Source organism: Buteo buteo, chromosome 11 (assembly GCF_964188355.1).
Source record: "Buteo buteo chromosome 11, bButBut1.hap1.1, whole genome shotgun sequence".
Taxonomy (NCBI): domain Eukaryota; kingdom Metazoa; phylum Chordata; class Aves; order Accipitriformes; family Accipitridae; genus Buteo; species Buteo buteo.
Window position 1 is genome coordinate 32,279,139 of NC_134181.1, and position 17,785 is coordinate 32,296,923.

General features: G+C 46.8%; 2 protein-coding genes across 2 annotated transcripts in view; one reads left to right on the forward strand and one right to left on the reverse strand.

Annotated features, from left to right (window-relative positions):
* Window positions 1-155: 155 nt before the first annotated feature.
* BRI3BP (BRI3 binding protein) lies at window positions 156-6,628 on the reverse strand. Its single transcript, XM_075041443.1, has 3 exons — window positions 6,423-6,628; window positions 5,407-5,509; window positions 156-4,751 (listed from the first exon to the last, which is right to left on the reverse strand). Exons 1-3 carry the CDS (start codon window positions 6,609-6,611, stop codon window positions 4,333-4,335), a joined length of 711 nt encoding a protein of 236 aa, XP_074897544.1. The 5' UTR covers window positions 6,612-6,628; the 3' UTR covers window positions 156-4,332.
* A 6,712-nt stretch (window positions 6,629-13,340) lies between these two features.
* AACS (acetoacetyl-CoA synthetase) overlaps window positions 13,341-17,785 on the forward strand; it is a 44,200-nt gene continuing 39,755 nt past the window's right edge. Inside the window, exons 1-2 of the mRNA XM_075041444.1 lie at window positions 13,341-13,559; window positions 16,888-16,991. Coding sequence (XP_074897545.1) covers window positions 13,442-13,559; window positions 16,888-16,991 — 222 coding nt within the window. The 5' untranslated portion in view covers window positions 13,341-13,441. The remainder of the gene's footprint in view (window positions 13,560-16,887; window positions 16,992-17,785) is intronic.

Below are 17,785 nucleotides of genomic sequence, written 5' to 3' on the forward strand. Positions count from 1 at the left end.
GGCGGGTCCGGGGCGGGTCCCGGTCCCGTGTGTACCGGCCGGCCGCGTGTTTGAGAGGCGAGTGGGGCCCCGCCCCGCCCCAGCCCCGGCTCCCAAACGCCCCTCCGGGAGGCGGCCGGCGAAGCCCGGTCTCAAACGCGATTCATTTCTGGGTGCAAAGTTTCAGTAAACATTTATTGTAAGCTTTGTCACAATACCATAGTTGATTCGTGAAACCGGTCTACAAATATTTCACTACAGAGTACACTGAGTGGGTGGTCAGATAAGTAATAAATAAAGGCATGTATAGCTCTGTAAAAAATAAGTTGGATAGATTTGTAACTACTTAACAATATTATCAGTAGAATCTAGCACTTCCCTACAGATCATATGTCAAAAGTATACACACATCATCTCTTCAGACCAAGTTATTTTTTACATAAACACAACTGTACAAACTTAAACACTATAATCTTGAAATCCGATGTACAAAACAGGATGTGGAATCACTAACATCAGTGCCGATAACGAGTGCTACTATAGCAAATACCATTTCTGATTAAAAGGAAAAGATCGATTTTTATATGTGCTGTCATTACCGTTCGATGGAGTTATCCAAAAGTTTAAAATACATGCGGATACAATAAAACCTTTTATTTTCCCAGACAAAGAGAACTTATGGTCATTTACGTCATTAGCTGCCAAATACGGATCAGTACGTGAGGCAAGTCACACTTAAAAACTTCTACACCATCAAAGAGCTAAGATTGATACTGGTCTATTTTCCACACTAACAATGCAACAAGTCTTTAAAAGCAAATCACAGTTTGAAGGACGCACTATTAAGTACAGCACTGAATTACACCAGATTTTATACATTGCACTCTGACACCCAATACCACTTTTAAAAGCATTGCATTCCGAATACAACAGATCAGTTATCTATAGGCAAGGCATGTACTTCCAAAGAAATTGCTACGGATGTTAGTTTGGCAAAAACGTAAAGGTACTGAAAACACTACAGTAGTTTCCAATATTAGGTCTTAAAGTACGAAGTTTAGAACACTCAAGACCCTACCAGCATTTCTGATACCAGACAGCCTGCAGCCCATCCTAAAGGGTCACGTTGGCCGGTTACAGAAGGCGACATTCTTTCAAGCAGCAGCCGCTGCCAACGGGAAGGTCGATAAACGGGAACCATTCCGGATGGACGGCCGCGGGGGGAGAGGGCAGATGGGCTGCGTCTCCCACCCACCTGCCCCTCAGCTAAGCCGCACCACTTGACGAGCAGCTCGCACCAGGCCCGATGCCGAGGGAAGCGGACATTAGAGGAGTGCATAGATGCTGCTACCCACCTTCCATGAAGCTTCTAGTGGTCAGAGCAAAAGGCTGGGAGCCGAGAGATCTGGGTTTTATTCTCATTTCTGCCACCGACTTGGGCAAGTCTGTCAAATTCCGTGTCCCGGTTCGATACCTGCACATCTCTGCGAATTCGTACAAGACGCTCCTAGCAATGGCAACACAAAAGCAGTGCAACCACTGTCATGAGAACGAGTTCTAAAAAACAGAGCAAAAACCTCCATGGATAAACTAGATGACTTGGTATGGAAAATATTTGTAAAAGGTATTTACAAAAGTTGAAAGAGATCAAGTACAATACCACATTCATGTCCCAAAAGCGCTTTCACTACAGTGCATGTTTAAAAATACAGAGCATTTTTAAAGTATATATATACTGAAGATTAGATTGTGCTTTAAAAAAAATCATACTTCTGATTTTGACTAATGTGAAAACTGAGCGCTGGGAAAAATACTGATTAAAAATATCCAATTTTATACATACCGCTTTTCACATAACATTTTGCTATACATGGGATGCAAGTAAATATAAAAATACTTTTTTTCAAGCAGCAGGGTGATCAAAATTAAGCATATTAATATAGGAGGGCCGATTTTACAAAACTAAGATAAATGATTAGAGCGAGACAGGGAGAAACTATAATCCAAATTAACTTTTATATAGTATTTTAAAAGAAATCTTTATCATAGACAACTCTTAATATATAAACGATTCAGTATTTTTAACTTCAACGTTAAATACGGATTACATAAAATACAATCTATGCAAAACTGACTCATGCAGATCGTCCTACGGAAGTCGATGGAGCCGCTTACACGAGCGAGGTTTGCAGACTTTGGTCCTCAGGCCTCAAATTTAGCAAAACATGTAAAGACCTGACAAGCTTTGCTCATCAATTTCTAATTTCCAGGTTGGTGTTTTAGCCCAGTCCTCTGTGCACAACAGTAGGGAAAACTGAGTTGACAGGGAAGACTCTGTAATACTATGGAAAATGAGCTGTAAAAAGGAATATACCGTAATTTACATTTTCAGCTTTACAAAGTGGACTATTTGTTGCCACAGTACTTAAATCTGTTCATGGGAAAGATTTTAAGTTAGGAAAAGCAGTTACTCTGCAACTCTAAATGTATATTTCTTGAAAAATCAGGTGCAGGGGGATTTACAGGTGACATAAAAAATTAAAATGGATTACAACAGTGCCAACTGCATATGAACTTCAACCGTGTTGAACTTAAGTGATCACAGTTTGGAGTAAAGGCCATTAACATGGATTTTAAAATAATCCCTCATGTAAATGTCACATACAGCCCAAAAGAGGTCAGGCAAGTAACACACATTTTAAGAAGAGTATTAAACTTCAGCATCAAGAGAAAAATAAATTCACCCCACAGTTACATTCAGTTAAGTGTCACATCCAACAAAAGCTCTACCCAACGAAACACGAAGCCCAAGCGCCAAGCTGTGCTCAGCTGCCCCGGCCGGTCCTGCTGGAGCCAGCGCTCGCAGGTGAAGCAACAGCACGCGGGATCACCTATTCGTATTTGTTGCCCTTCCTTTTTAACCAGACCCTGTCACAGACCAGTTTTTGTTGCGTTTTTTTCTTTACTTGTTCGTTTAGACATTATGGAATATGTAGTTCTTCAGCTGTGGTCCATTTTACCTCTCATGGCATTGATACTGTGCTCATCGCTGTGGTTTAGATGCTTCCCCTCCCTCCCCCCATTTATACCCTTGGATGCTATAGGTTACCAAGTTAAACCACTTACCGGACTTTCTTCCCTGAGGTTACCTTTGTTTCGATGCATTTCAGCAAACCTTACAAAGCCAGTAGTAGTCTACCAAGCTAGTTGATTCTAAGGTTACAAATACATAGAATCCTTCAAAATAAAATTGCTTCTAAGCTCCTACATCACTTTGAAATGTGACTGTTTAATACAGCCTTCTCGTAAGGTGACTCACTTTCCCCAAAACCCAATATAGCGAGGACACAGACTTCAAGCAAAAAGCTCCTACAAAACTATTACAATTTTAGAAAAAAATCCAGATCTTCCTGAAGATAATTTATTGCCGCTTATTGGTCCTGAGAAAGCTTTAAGCAACAATACATTTGCAAGTGTTTTAACTGCTGCCTTTTTTGAGAAAGTTTGTGGGTCCTGAGATCAAAAATGTTTTATTCTATGCGCTTACGCTTGGAAAATGCTTCACCATGAAGATGAAATATGAATTACAATTTGCCAGGCTACATCTCTTCCCTTTGTGTCAATTTATTAAAACAGATTTCCTTTCAGACACCAAATTAAAGTTCTCGAGATGAAACGCAATGAAATAATGCCACATGTGCACTTCTCAATTCCTCATACTGGACTGGCATTTATGGACTTCAAATTTATGAAATCTTCCTTCTCCCTTATTCCCCACCTCCTATTAAAAGCTATGGTGCAAATTTTTTGGCCTGGATACCAGAAAATTCCTCATCTGATACTCTATGAAAGGCAACTTCAAGGCAATGAAATAAGCCAACAATAAACGAAAAACATTGGCAAATTTGAAAAAAAATGCGGACCCACAGCAGTTACTTCTCAATGGAAGTGTTTGGTAGCTTGAGATTTTTTTTTTTCTTTTTAACTTTTTAAGTGTCAAATTTGCATATGTTTAGCTCAATTTCAATATTTGAAAGACTACTCAATTTGCTTTTTATAAAAACTTTACAAAAGATGTTTTAAATGCTTGTAAAAGTAAGCGTTTATCTACTGAGAAAATTCTAGTACTGGATAAAACTCTCTGAATATACAGCTGAATTTTTTAAATGTTTTTTTTTTTCCTACAAGTATAATGGCTGAGTGTATAATCTAGATAAATTAGTCTTACACATGATGAAAAGTTATAACTTTGCACACTTTTTACCATGTGATGTTTTGTTGCTTTGTAACTTCGAATGAGACAGTGCTTAGGAATTTTCTAGAGCTGGTGTACAGTGGTCTATAGGGGTTGGTTCACTGGTCACTGCCTCTGTCCAGGTTTTCAATCACCCTAGAAAGACGTATGTTCAGAAGTCTGATCTGACTATCAAGGTGGTCCATCTTCTCCTCAAGGCTGCTGTTGCTGTTTCTTCTCCAGTAAAATCCAACTGGCCCCGTCATGAAGTAGACTGCTACAACAAAGCAGAGAGGCAGGACTGCGTGTTCTGGGTCACCTTCATACTTCTGGAGGATGTACACGCACGAGAGAGTGAAAAGGGCAACCCTCGCAATCCAGAAAAAGCGACCAAACAGCATGTGCAGGAGATAGAAGAAGAATCCAAGGAAGAGAGATAAAAACCAATAGGCAAGTAAAATGGCACCAATCAGCAGAAGAGCACGGGTCGGATTGTTGGCAATTGCGGCTGGGCTGAAATAATGAGTCAAGTTGGAGGCTGAAAAACAAAGGAAAATTTACAGAATATTAACGAGTGCACACCAAAGTGGTAAGGGCAAAAATGCAAGCACAGCTTCAGAGGGTCATGCAGTGGGATCATGGCTGTGTTTTCTGAAGGAAGGGGTAAAGCTAGTTCCTCCATTTCTGGATGGACCTTTTTCAAATCACTGGCTCAGCTCCAATGATGCAATTGAATCAGTTCCTTTAAGGCAGAGGTGCTAAAGGTTCTTTGAAGACAAACTACTATAGGGCCTAAGGTTGAAGTTCATACTGAGGCTAAAGATCCTCCTTTGTAAAAGTTACATTCTGAAGGCTCTCAATGGCACCTTTCCTTCTTCCAGTCCTCCTTTATTTCCCTGCACCATTCCTGGCCATGTGCATCCACTTAACAATGATACCAAGAAACCAACCATGACTTGTAATGCGTTTTATAGACATCCTATAGATACATATAAAGAAACGGAACGGCTGGTTTTAGTCCTCTCGTTTGAAGGTACTAATAGCAAAATCAAAGCCACGTGAAGCGAATAGAGATACCACTGATGGATGTTTAATGCAGCACGATAAAACGTAATTATTTTCCCACTTAGCCTATGCTTGTAAACATTGATACAGGCTGATATAGTTCAAGAGTTAACAGGCATCACACTTACCATCAATTCCAAGAACATCTAACAAATCAGTCCATATTCTCCAGAATGTGTCCATTAATATATCCACCCCATTCACAAACCTCTCTGTCAACCTTGAGAAAAACTGAGAAATAAAATTGAAAATTAAAAAAAACCCACCTCAATTCCTTAAACACACTTTGAGACTTATTAGTCATGAGTAGACTTATAATTCATTAAGCAAGAATCGCAGGCTATTTTGAAGTCCCTAAGGAAAAAATTGTAACTCTGTAAATGTTTTTTAACTCTGCAAATCAGAAATTTACTTATTACGGTTGTCCTTATTCTAGGTATTTGGGCACGTAAATGTCTATGGTGACAGGATTTTAAAAAGCACTTCATTAGCTTTACCATTGGTCTGAAGTTTAAAGAAAACACTATTGCCAGCAACGGACATTGGTAAAGCAAACGAGAGAATTAGTTTTATAGAGCAACTGAGAGATGTCCTCAGCGTCGCACCCAAATGTCAGTTTTACAGTATTTATTATGTCTTCCTACTGGCCGAGGAAAGAAGGAAGAGAGGAATGTATAGATACGTCTGCCTGCATGCCTGATTTCCTGCAAGTTCCTATGAGGCCCCGCAAACACAGGATGCTCTGCTGATGCAGACAGACCATATTTCAGTTGGAGGGCTCCTCACCGACAGCGGTCTGCCCTGGCCGCCTCCTCCACCTAAAATAATCTTTATTTACAGATTTCCGGTTTTGGTATTTTTTTGCCGTTTGCTCCACGTCAAGCCCGGCCTCCCGTCTTCCTTCCCCAAGCAACGCTCCAGCCGTTCCACCGCCTCACCGGCAGCCGGGCTCGCACAAGAGACGAGGCCGCCGCGGGTCCAGCACCCACCGCCGCGCCGGGGGCGGGGAGGGGGCGGCCAACCGCGGGGCTCTGCCTCGCAGAACCGCCCGGTCACCCCCGGGAGCAACGGCGCGGGGAGAGGGCGCGAAGGGAAAGGAACCGAAGGGTTTGTAGGGGAGGGGGGGAAGCGGCCGGCGCCTCACCTTCTGCAGGGCCCGCACGTTGTCCTCGCCGAAGAGGCCGCTGACGCCCTGGTAGAGACCGCTGGCGGCGCGGCGGAGGCTGTTTTGCTTCTCGGCGCCGCGGCTCCGCGCTGCCCAAGCGCCGGGTCCCGCCGTGCCGCCCAGCAGCAGGGCGAGGAGCAGCAGCGCCGGCAGCCGCCCCGCCGCCATGGCCGCCCGCGCTGCGCCCCGCGGCCAGGCAGCGCCGCGATTGTAGCGCCCCCTAGAGGCCGCGGCGCGACCTCCGCCGGCGTCGGGGGGAGGGCGCTGCCGGGGGGGCGGGGCACTCGGGAGTTCACCGCCCCCCCCCCCCCCAAAGCAGTGGGTTTATTGAAATCACAAAGTAAGAATTTAGGTTGAAATGGGGCGGCCGAAGGTCTTCCTGTGCAGCCCGCCCGAGCCCAAAAGGTCTGTTCAAGTCTATTGCTGCGTCCAGCCTCCGAGCAACCTGCCCCAGGATTTAGCTTGTCCCGGTCCATAACCCATCCCAATAGATTTAACCTCTTCCAATATTTGACCCATCACAGTATTTAGCCTATTCCAGGCTAAATTTTATATTTAATAATCTACTTGGCAAAATTTTTTTTCCCTACTATCTGATCAGGATTTCCCACATCTCAATGTAGGGCCGTTGACTCTCCCGCCGTCAGCGTGCACCTTCGAGAAGGTTCTGGCTCCGTTTTCCCTGTATCCTCCACTCAGGCAGGTGCAGGCAGAGGTAAGGTCTTGCCTTTGCCCTCTCCAGGCACTCTCGCCCTGCTCCGTGGCCTCCGTTGGACTCGCCCCAGTATCAATATCCATCTTGCAGCGTGGAGCCCAAACCTGGGCACGCTACTCCAGACGTGGTCTCGGAAGTGCCAAACCGAGGGGAAGGATCATCTCCCTTGACCTGCTGGCTACGCTCTTACTAACGCAGCCCAGGATGCTGTTGGGCTTCTTTGCTGCAAGGGCGCATTGCCGACTCATGATCGACTTTCTTGGCCCTCAGATCCTCTCCTGCAGAGGTTTTAAATTATTCAGCTGTGTATTTGGGCTCTTGAGACTCATTACAATCCTTACATAGAGTACAGCAAGCTGCCTTTTCCTGCAAGGGTATCCCTCCCTCTCTGAGGAGATTTCCAGGCTCAATCCCCAAATGACAAAGAGAATACAGAAGTTTAATGTCAAAAAATGACATCTCTCTTTTCAGTACACTATCAACTTCAGGTCAAGAGTTTCTGAAGGACTCTTGTGTCTTTACCCTTGAGAATCTCTGACTCAGATGTATATGCGGAAATTCAGGATGCTTAATCGTGCAACTCCCTCTTCTGACAGGTTTTATGTTGACTTTTCCTGACTAACAAGACTAACAAAAGACCACTTGGGAAGTATAAATTAGACAATGTTATTGGCTCCTGCTGGGTAGTGAAACCCAACCAGGATGTTAGCAGAGCGAAGTAAGAATCCCCAGGAGATAGAAAAGTACTTCATTGCCTACAGAGCACATTCTGGTTCATCATTCATTGACAGGAGCCTGAGTTAGACAAGATAGGAACACAATGGTGGCAATATAAGACCAGATCCATAGGTCTGTACTGTAGATTCTGCACCGACTGATGACGTGAGCTGGGGCAGAAAATGTTTGCTAAATTGCCCAACAGTAACTTCAGGGCACAGGGGATCCTGACACCCTCCCCAGAGCTTCTCCTCGTGCTTGGGAAGGTGTAGGCGGCCCATGACCGTGTCTGCACACCATTCAGGTTCTCTGCTCTGAAAATTACAGGGCAGAGCTCTGCTTTTACAGGCCCCTTCCTGGGGAGTTCCCACAGAGTCAGAGGTGCAGCTTCTAGCTCTCCCAATCACTGGAATAACTTGAAGTATCTCCTTCCGATTTTATACCCTGTGTCCTGGATGTTTAAACCTCATGGCTCAGCCTAAGTCCAGTTGCTGAGTAGCTGAGTAGACATCTAGAATACAGACATCTTTGCTATGGCCTTTTCCCCAGTTTTAGTCTGGCCAAACCACTTATTTTCACATTTAGCAGAATGGCCTAGACTTTTTAGCATTTATTTATATTTGGCCCTGAAAGGGTTGGGCCCAGATCCAGGAAGGTGCTTAGGATCTTACTTGATTGCAGTAGGATATAGATTCTTTATATATTTATAAATGGGGCTTTCATTCTCTTTTAAGGTGGTCTTGAAATTGCTGATATGTTATTACCTGTGTATATTCTGAAATCTATCTCATACTCTTCCAAAAAGGGGCTGCTAATTGATGACAGGTATTTTTGAGGTTCTTACGAGGTTTTTGGTTATCTGCCCTCAGTGTCATGCTGTGCCTAGAATCCCAGCACACAGTAAAGTGTCCGCTTTGGGGCATTTCTTGCATGTAAAGAACCTTGCAGTACCAAAACACGACAGTAATGTAATTAACCGTCATGAGTGTTGTTTTCTGTGCCAGTTATAATTCTTTGATTTGCTTCCATTTGGCATGGCCTTTTCTGAGTCCCCTTGTGCTGCTTCTGGTCCGATGAGTCTTGTTCCTGCAAATTTGGGGACGTTCTTATTTCTCTACGCAAGTTTACATTGTGGGATCCCCTCAAAATCACTTCAGCAAAGTGCTTGTTTTTTCTTTCCATCCATTCTCAGAGGCCTATTTTAGTGGCTGCCTTTGGAAGCCGGCGCTCAGGGTTGTCCTTCATATGAGGTCAGGATAATTTGGGAATCTTCCCTGGTATTTAATTGATTTCCTGACCTGTCTCAATGAGCCTGTTTCAGGTACATTCATCTCTCCAATTCCACAGCTCTTATGAAATTACACAGTATTTCACCCTTCTCGTTTAAATAAATGAAATCACGTCTGCTCAAAGAATACATTGCATCATGGCATGAAATACTGATCTCAACCACATTGAACTTTTTAATTAGGACAACTGTGAGGTTTCCAGAAAGGTCCTCTGATGGGGGTCTTACTGCACAGAAGAAGCATAAGTGTACTTCTGTTTCCTGATCTGCACTAGAAACCGTGTAAGATGTCTTACTCAGATATAGGGATTTGACAACAATCTGAACAGTGTTTAGAATAAATTGGGGTCTTCTAGATGTCAAAGTTTTAGCAGATCATAGGGTTCTCTCTTTTAAAATAATTTTTATGCTGAAAAAAATGGCATAGCCTTAAAGAAAGACAACCGGTGTTACTGTGGACCAGTCCTTAACCTCACTGACCTTTATTTTTCTGTCTTTACTTAATCTCACAGCCTCAACTTGTCACAGCTGATGGCTTTATGACCTTTTGTCATTTTAGCCCTTTTCTCTTCATGTTTTGCTGCTACATCTGTGAGGCTTTTCTTGCAATGTGTCACTGCTGCTTTTCTTTTTCTCTTTCTCTTTTCCTTTTCCTTTTCTTTCTTCTTCCTTTTCTGCAAATGCTTTTGATTTTGATTCTGGTTACTTGTCCTCCTGACACCATGTAGAGATTGCAGAGGTCATGGATGTCAGATGAGTCAGAAGTTTCTTATTCTTATACAGACTCTTAACCAGCTGGTGGTCACTCTGAATATAGGATTCTTTTAAAACTTTCCAAAATCTTTAGATTTCCTAATCCAGGTGTTGGATCAATGGATCATGGTCAGCCCTCAGCACACTGCACGGATTGCCGTGAGGTATTGTTACGAAACCTTTATCTTACAGGTCCATGCATTTCATCACTCATTTTAATTTTAGGCTGACTGCAGATTAGTTACCTCATAGACCACAAACGAGGTAGTGCCATCATCATCGTTATTACTGCTAATCGGTTCTGAAGCATCTTTTGACGGGCCCCTAATCTAATCTAAAGCAGAAGACATTATTTAATTTTTAACCTATTATTACTATTAGTAGGTATAAAGCACAGCTTAAAAAGATTTGAAAATGGTCAATCCCAGTTAATCTTATTCAGGCTATTTTCCTCCAGCTATCCTAATCTAGTCTCCAAACTATGGTTAGTAGTCACTGCAGTCCTCTTAATGCCCATTTTTTCAGTAAAGGCTTGTTTAATTTTCCTTCTTTTTCTTCCCACTTTTCCAAAGTCACTTTTGAAAGAAGGAAAAACCAGCTTGAATAAGGCAAAACTGGAATGAGGGCAAGCAACATGGAGGCATACCTCAATCCAGTAAGGATGCAATAGTGAAACTGCTGTTAATAAATGAGCTGTCAGGCTTTCCTAAAAGCCCAAGTTTTATCACCGAATTCCCAGTGCACCCCTTCCTCCTTGAACACTAAGTGGGTCAGTACATTTTAAACTACGCCTTTTTCAGCTCAGCGAGGGAATTTTTGGGTCCCTCCTCAGGCGATTTGGCTGCGCATTTTCTTTTTAGATGCACAGGCCGCTTTGGGTGGAGGAAGGCTGCTGGTTTGCTGCTGCTTTTTTAGCTTAAAACGGGCAATACCGGCATCGCCGACGTGCCGCGCCAGCCTCGCCTCGGCGCTGAGGGGAATCACGGAGGGACCCCACCCCCTCCTGCCGAGCAGGATGAGAGCTCTCCTCCGATTGGGCACACCTCCTCCTCTTCCGGTCGCTCATTGGCCGACAGAGAAGAGGGCTTGAGAAACCTCTGCGCCAATTGGTTCTTCACGGTGTCAGCTCTTCCCCCGTCAGCCTAGCCGTGAGGAGAGCGGGCTCTGGGCTGATGTGGGGCCAGGCGCGTGGCAGCCAATCAGGCGCGCCGGCGTCGCGGCCGCCGTGCGCCGCGCGGGATCCGTCCGCAGCGTGGGGCCGCCCGGTCCCACGCCGCCTGAGGGGCGGTGGCGGCGGGCGGCCTCCGGGGCGTGGGGACGGCGGGACGCGGCGGGGCTGTGACTCCCTCGGGGCAGGGATGGGGGGCGGGGGGCGGCCTCAGAGTCCGGCTGGATGAAACAGAAGTGAGGTAAAAATAAGAAATGACAGGTTTGCTTCCAGGGCTCGCGGGGAGCGCGTAACACCGGCCATGACAGGTTCGCCAGGTATTTGCGTCAGGTGTAATTCTCGGAGAACTGTAGAAAACCTGACCAGAAGCTCACCTTTACACCCCAGCGCAGGACAGACTGTCAATCAGCTGGGGGTAGACAGATGTGGAGGGCTAGGGCTGCCCTGGAGACCCCTCACAGAAGGAGGCAATACCCTTGTAAAACCTGACCCTGACCCTGACAGCTGCACCCCAAGACTTTGTGTCCCAAGCCGGCATATATCCACGCTGGTTAACACTCTGTTAATCACAATAAATGTCTTCACAACCGGAAGGGCAAAACCCAAAAGTTATCTCTTCCATGGGCGTGCAGAGATGGAGTTTCTAGATAGTTTGTTTCCTCCACCACAGGCTGTGGCTCCCAAGCCCAGCTGAAAGGGTGCAACAGCCGGGGCCCGTTCACCGGAGCACGCGTCCTTGTGTCCCTCCCGTACCTCGGGGCCTTGGCAGGGTGACTGTGCCGCGGGTTTCACACCTCCGCTGACCTCTCCGAGCGCCGCTGCCAAGGCGAGGGAGGAGCATAAAATCAGATAATGTGTCCTGACTCCAGCCCCAGCCTCTCCAGGTCCGCTAGGCTCTGGAGAGAGGTACTTAAAAATACGCTATATGTAAGGTCTTTCTTGAGGCAAATAAAAACTGCAGGATTGTTCAAATCATGTTGCCATGGCCTGCAAATCTAATAAAGTAGTTGTAGTCCAGTAGCACAAAAATGTAAATGAAATTTATAGCAAGTATACTACTATCTACTACATGTATTTTACTTTCACAGTTACACTGTATGCCTGTACAATTCACCACCAAATTCATATTTTTCAAGGCTTCTACGAATTAGAAGGGAAATCATGACCCTGACAGTAACAGTTACATAAGCAGCATACATACACAGTGACTTGTGCGTTGTTACCACGTACGTCGTTACCTCCGCTTCTTGGCTGAAGTCGGCCGTTGCGACACAGCGATTGTCAGTAAGGGGAAGACCTCACATTTTGGACGGAGAGAGGGGATCGAGTTTAATCCAAGGTGCAAGATAACGTAGGCAGAGAGCGTTACAAAAGCGTAACTGGGATAGCGAGGCTATGGAGAAATGTGTTTCTTGCCTCATTATTGGGTCAAAGACATTTGGCAGCGGGGACTTCTTCAGGCCTCTCCCTCGGCGGTAATTTTGGAGAGGCGCCTTGAGAAGCGCGAAGCGACGGTTCCTCCGCGGTGCCGACACGGCGTTCGCTGACCTTCAGCGGTGGCGGGGACCCAAGCGGCCGGTCTCCGCTCTCCAGAGCGCCCCGGCGGGGCGGCTCGTCGGCCGTGCCCTGACCGGCCTCGGCGGGCGGGAGACGGCCCCGACGCCGCCGGGCCCGCACGGCACCTGCCGCCGCGGGGGCCACGGGCGGGATCTGCCCGTTTAATCCTGTCACAACCCGGTGGTTAAACAAAGTCCCGCCGCGGGGTTTCTGTCAGGGTGGAGACCGCTGGGTCGGGGCTGCCCCGGGGACGGGACGCGGTCACTTGGCGGGAGGGACCCGGGGAGGGGGGGGTCGCTGCCGCCTGAGGTGAGGGACCGCCGAGACCCCCGTCAGGGAGCCGCCCCGCCCGCCGCCGTGAGGGGCCTCGCCGCAGTCCCCGGCTCGGCCGTGCCGTGGCCGGGCGCCAGCCGCGCCTGCCCCCCATTCATTCCGCACCGATCGCGCCTCCCCCCGCTCTCCTGAGGGAGCCGGAGGGGGGATGACCCCCCCGCCCCCCCCCCGCTCTCCGGGCCGGGGACCGCTGGGGCGGTGGCGGAGCTGCGCCTCGGCGCCCCGCCGCGCTCCGCGCCCCCTCGGCGGGCGGGGGCGGAGCGCAGCGCCCCGCACTCTTTTCTCTCCGGCGGAAGGTTACGGAGGGAGGCGGTACGTGAGGGATCGGAGAGCCTTAAAGGGTGCGCCCGGAGGAGGGGCCCCGCAGTGAGGGCTGAGGGGCGGCGGGAGGCCGGTGCTGCGTCGGCGCCTCCGTGAGCGGGACGGTTGCTCGCTCGCTACGGTCGTTTGCTGCCGCTGCCGCCGCCATGTCCCGGGAGCCCGAGATCATGGAGTCGCAGGTGATGTGGGAGCCTGACACGAAGCGCAACACCCACATGGACCGGTTCCGCGCCGCCGTGGCCAGCAGCTGCGGGCTCCGCCTGGGTGAGCGGCGGGCGGGGGCGGGCGGGCAGCGCCCAGGCGGGGAGGCCCTCTGGGCTTTGCTCGGGGCCGTGCTCTGGCTGTGGGGGCCGGCGGGGCTCGGCTTCCCCGGGGCTGGCCTTACCGCGGGTCCGCGGCAGGGCTGTGGGCCGTCCGTCTGCCCCTACCCCAGAGAAGGGGGGCGAGGTGCCCGTGGGGTGCCCGGACACCCCCCGCACCCCGGCGGCAGGAGGGGGCAAAGTGGTCCAGGCTGCGAGCGGGATGCTCTGCGTGTGCCTCATGCAGAGGCCTCCGGTGCAGCATCTGGCTTAGTGCGAGGGTGCGTGCCGATGGGAAATGCAAACAGCCTTGTCTGTTACCGGTGCTGCTGCTGGATGTCAGCCCAGGCAGCGTCGGCACTGGTACCTGCTGTGTGCTCCTGTCTGCTGGTCTGTGTAGCTGAGGCCCTGCTTGCAGGGATTTCCTAGGGCCAGTAGCAATACCGAAGGGGCTTAATGTTTTAAGGGAATGTGGGAAGGAGGGATCACTGCCATCGTGGCTGTGAGGTTAAGGTAAGCCTTAATATGGTGCTTTAACAGCATATGTGTGTGAGGTTTGAGTGAAGGCTGTGCTTGCATCCGCATCCTTGTTTGTGAAGAGGATGTCTGTAATTTCTTAAGTATGTTGGGAAGTGAAAGGTGATGTATAATTTGGTTCAGTGATGGAAGCCAAGGTTTTTTTGCTGTGCATCTGCCCAAGCTCTTGAACTTCAAGCTCTGATTCATGCTTGTTTAGAAATACCTATATAGCTGTGAATAGGTGTGCAGTGCTTTGACTTGAAAACAACCTATCAACTTCGAATTTAGCCCCCCTTTGAGTAAGGGGTTGGACCTCCAGATGTGTTTTTCAACCCAGATTGTTCTGTTTCTTCAATGACTGCTAACTGTAGGTGGTGTTTCCAGGGTATCAGGAGTCAGTGGTGCTGGCTGTGTGGGCTCATTCACATCTTGAACCGGGTGGGCTTAAGTGCATGTGGGAGTCAAACTCTCCATTTCTGACTAGCTTGTTTTATGCTGCCTGTTCTCCCTAAGCATTTGGGGACCAGGTTGCTTGTGTAGCTTTCCTGTAATCATTTGTCTGATGGGGGATGAAGGGAATAGTTTTGGCAAACGGCCTGACAAGTTTGCCTGTCCAGTATAAATGTGTCTGTGGTACAAGCAGAGACATTCTGGAGTAGTAGCGATGTATTTAGTGCTTTTAGCAGTTCGTGTCTGGAAAACAATTGTGTACCTTGATTAGGAACTTGCTATGTAGGCAAGCAGGTCACTATTTTGACTGCTGGGGGATTTCCCATTTGAACACGAACCTATAGTGTCTAACTCTCCTGCTGCTTAGGAAGCAAGTTACTAAAGGATTTTAGCTAACTCCTGGGTAGAAGTGTCATCTCACTGGTACTCACATGATCAAGACGGAATGCAGTTTCAGATGGGCTGCCCGTGTTCATGGCTGTAACAACTAGAACTCTTTTCACCCCATTTTGAAGTGGCTATCTGCATCCAAAGTGGATTCCTGTGCATATATAGAAACCTTTGTCAACTTTCATTAGCTCTGAACTGATGTTCATTGGTCTGTGTGCTATTCAACAACTAAGAATGGATTCTTTATGTAACATCAAGATGTGGACTGACTGAGGAGAGCTAAGGGCAATATAACCCTTTAAACAGCATGGCTCTGCCCCACCCTGAAAATGTAGTAATAAGGTGTAATATTTAACTGCTGATTACCAGGCTTGTGCCCTGAAGGGCTTGCATGCTAAAGCTCATTTGGGGATGAACTGTATAGACAAGACAGAATAAACTTCATATTATAAAAAAACAAATTAGTGTGATTTGTAGCTTTTTGCATTTATCAAATGATTCAGAGCATGCTATACAACTGGTTTTTGAAGGAGGAGTTGGAAGCTTGAACTTTCTTTTGGTAAAATCTTATCCCCACACCAGCTGATGTGCAGTGTATGGAATAGTGAAGAGTGACTTGGGTGGAGTGTAAAAAAGGGTATGTGGGAGGCTGAGGTTGATGCAGTATGTGGGCAAAAGCTGAGTTATGGAGAAGAGTCCTTGCCTTTGCTTCTACTATGTCAGTAATACCTAGGGAGTAATCTCACAATGATGGAAAAGACTGAGTGGAATAAGATGTGGAAGGGACAGACTGGGTGGGGAAACGGCTGTAGTGATCAAGTGTGAGCAACAGTGTAGAGATGGTTTTGAATGTTTTTTCTCTTGTAAAGCTGGAGGATGTCCTCCTTGTAGGAAGAGGTTGCAAAGATAACTTCTGAAGCAGTCAGCTGGATAACAGTATGACAAACCAAAGATAATTGGAGAAAATGACTTCAGGTGCTTTAGCTGAAAGCATCAAATAGGGAACACAGTTGGCAGAGCAGAAAACTGTTACTGCTGCCACTGATGGCAGATATTCATATTTAATGTGGCTGTTGGCACAGCTTCAGACAGCATGGACATGACTTGGGAATGTCACTTTTAAGCTGATGATGAAGAATCAGCTTCAGTTATACCTAGAACTGCTGTACACACTGAGTTTCAGTATTTAGTTTGAATTGTGGGGTTTTGGTGTGCATTCCTCAGGTAACTTCACCTGTCTTGCAGTCATGTAAGACTTAAACTGCTCATTTGCATGTTCTTAATGCCAGGTCATGGTTTTAATATCTGCCTAGTAAACGTCTTGTTTCACCTCATTCGTACTGTTTTAGTGTGAAAAGGTAAGCTGCAATCTGTCAGACCCCTTGTTTATTGAGGAATAATGTGTGCTTCCTTTAACAGTGCTGTTGATATTACAGTTAGATAAGGAGTGCATCTAATCTCCATGTTACCATGCTTTTGGAGGTCTTTGGTCCCAGACTAGAACCATACAGCAAATGTCTTTTGTCAGGAAGAATTGTTTATCTTTTGCTGTATGAAAGCATTGTGTTGATGATATGATAGGGAGTGGAAGTGTCAGCAAGCAGGACTCCATCCTGCTGTCTAATCTTCAGTTTCACTGGTGGGGGAAGGGGTGTAAATGTTGCATGGAGTTATTAAAGGCTCCTATCTCTGTGGTGGCAAATGGCTTGTAACACAGTCAGGTGAAATGATGCCATCTGTTCAGGTGTTCAAGTAGACTATTTCTGTTGATGCCATAGTCGCTTGCCTCGAACAGAAGTGATCTATCCTGTGTGATTGGTTTTATCTTACTGTTTTTAGCCACAAATTTTCTTTATCTGGGATATCCCTAATTGTAGTTTGTCTAAATTCCTGTAATTCTCCACATAACACTAACAGATATCTATTACTTCTAGCCAACTACGATGACTTATACCAGTGGTCAGTGGAATCCTTCTCAGACTTCTGGGCAGAGTTCTGGAAGTACAGTAACATCATATGTTCTCGCCTATATGATGAGGTAAGTGTTTATCTTAAACAGTCAAGTGCAACACAATAGAGAGGTAAACCAGTTTTACAATCAATCTTTTGATCTGTTCCTGGAACCTTTGCAAGTGATACAAAGAATCTGTTAAGTGTATAGTCCTGAATTTGCTTGTGGTGGATGGTGGTGTTCTGTTGCTGGTACACTTTAGGACAGTGACAATCCTAGAGTTCTGTTGCCCTAAGCAATTCTGCTGTAGTGTCCTTGTGGTCGTGTGCTCTCAAATACCTTGGCAGTTCTGGCTGCTTGTGAGGAGTCTACCAATATACTGCCTTCTGCTTTAGGATTATGCTGGTAGACTATTGTCTTGATTTTATAAATGCTGGCATGCAGTCAAGTTCATGTTTATGTTCTCTGAGTCAGCTTACCTGGTAAACACACCTGTTTCACTCCAGTTTTGTAGAACTGGTTACGGAAGTCTCTGCAATCAGATGTAGGCTTGAAATATCTCAGGGAATTGTGGTGGTTGAACACAATCACAAGTGGAATACTAGATCATGCCACAGTGTTGCTTTGAGATAAAGGTGACTTCCTCTTGCAAATGGAGGACAAGGCTGGAGCCCTTGTACAGTCCTGGCATAGAATATCAACACCAGCCTGCAGTTTTCCATCTGAGGAAGATGATGGTCTAATTCCTTCAAAAGCCTGATGCAGGAGAACCTTTCTGGGACTTAGAGAGAGGACTGGACTTGTACCTTAATCCCTGGAGGCCTTCTGTTCCAAGAACACTCAAGAGTACTGGCAGTTCTGCAGAGGGAACTGGTAAGTTT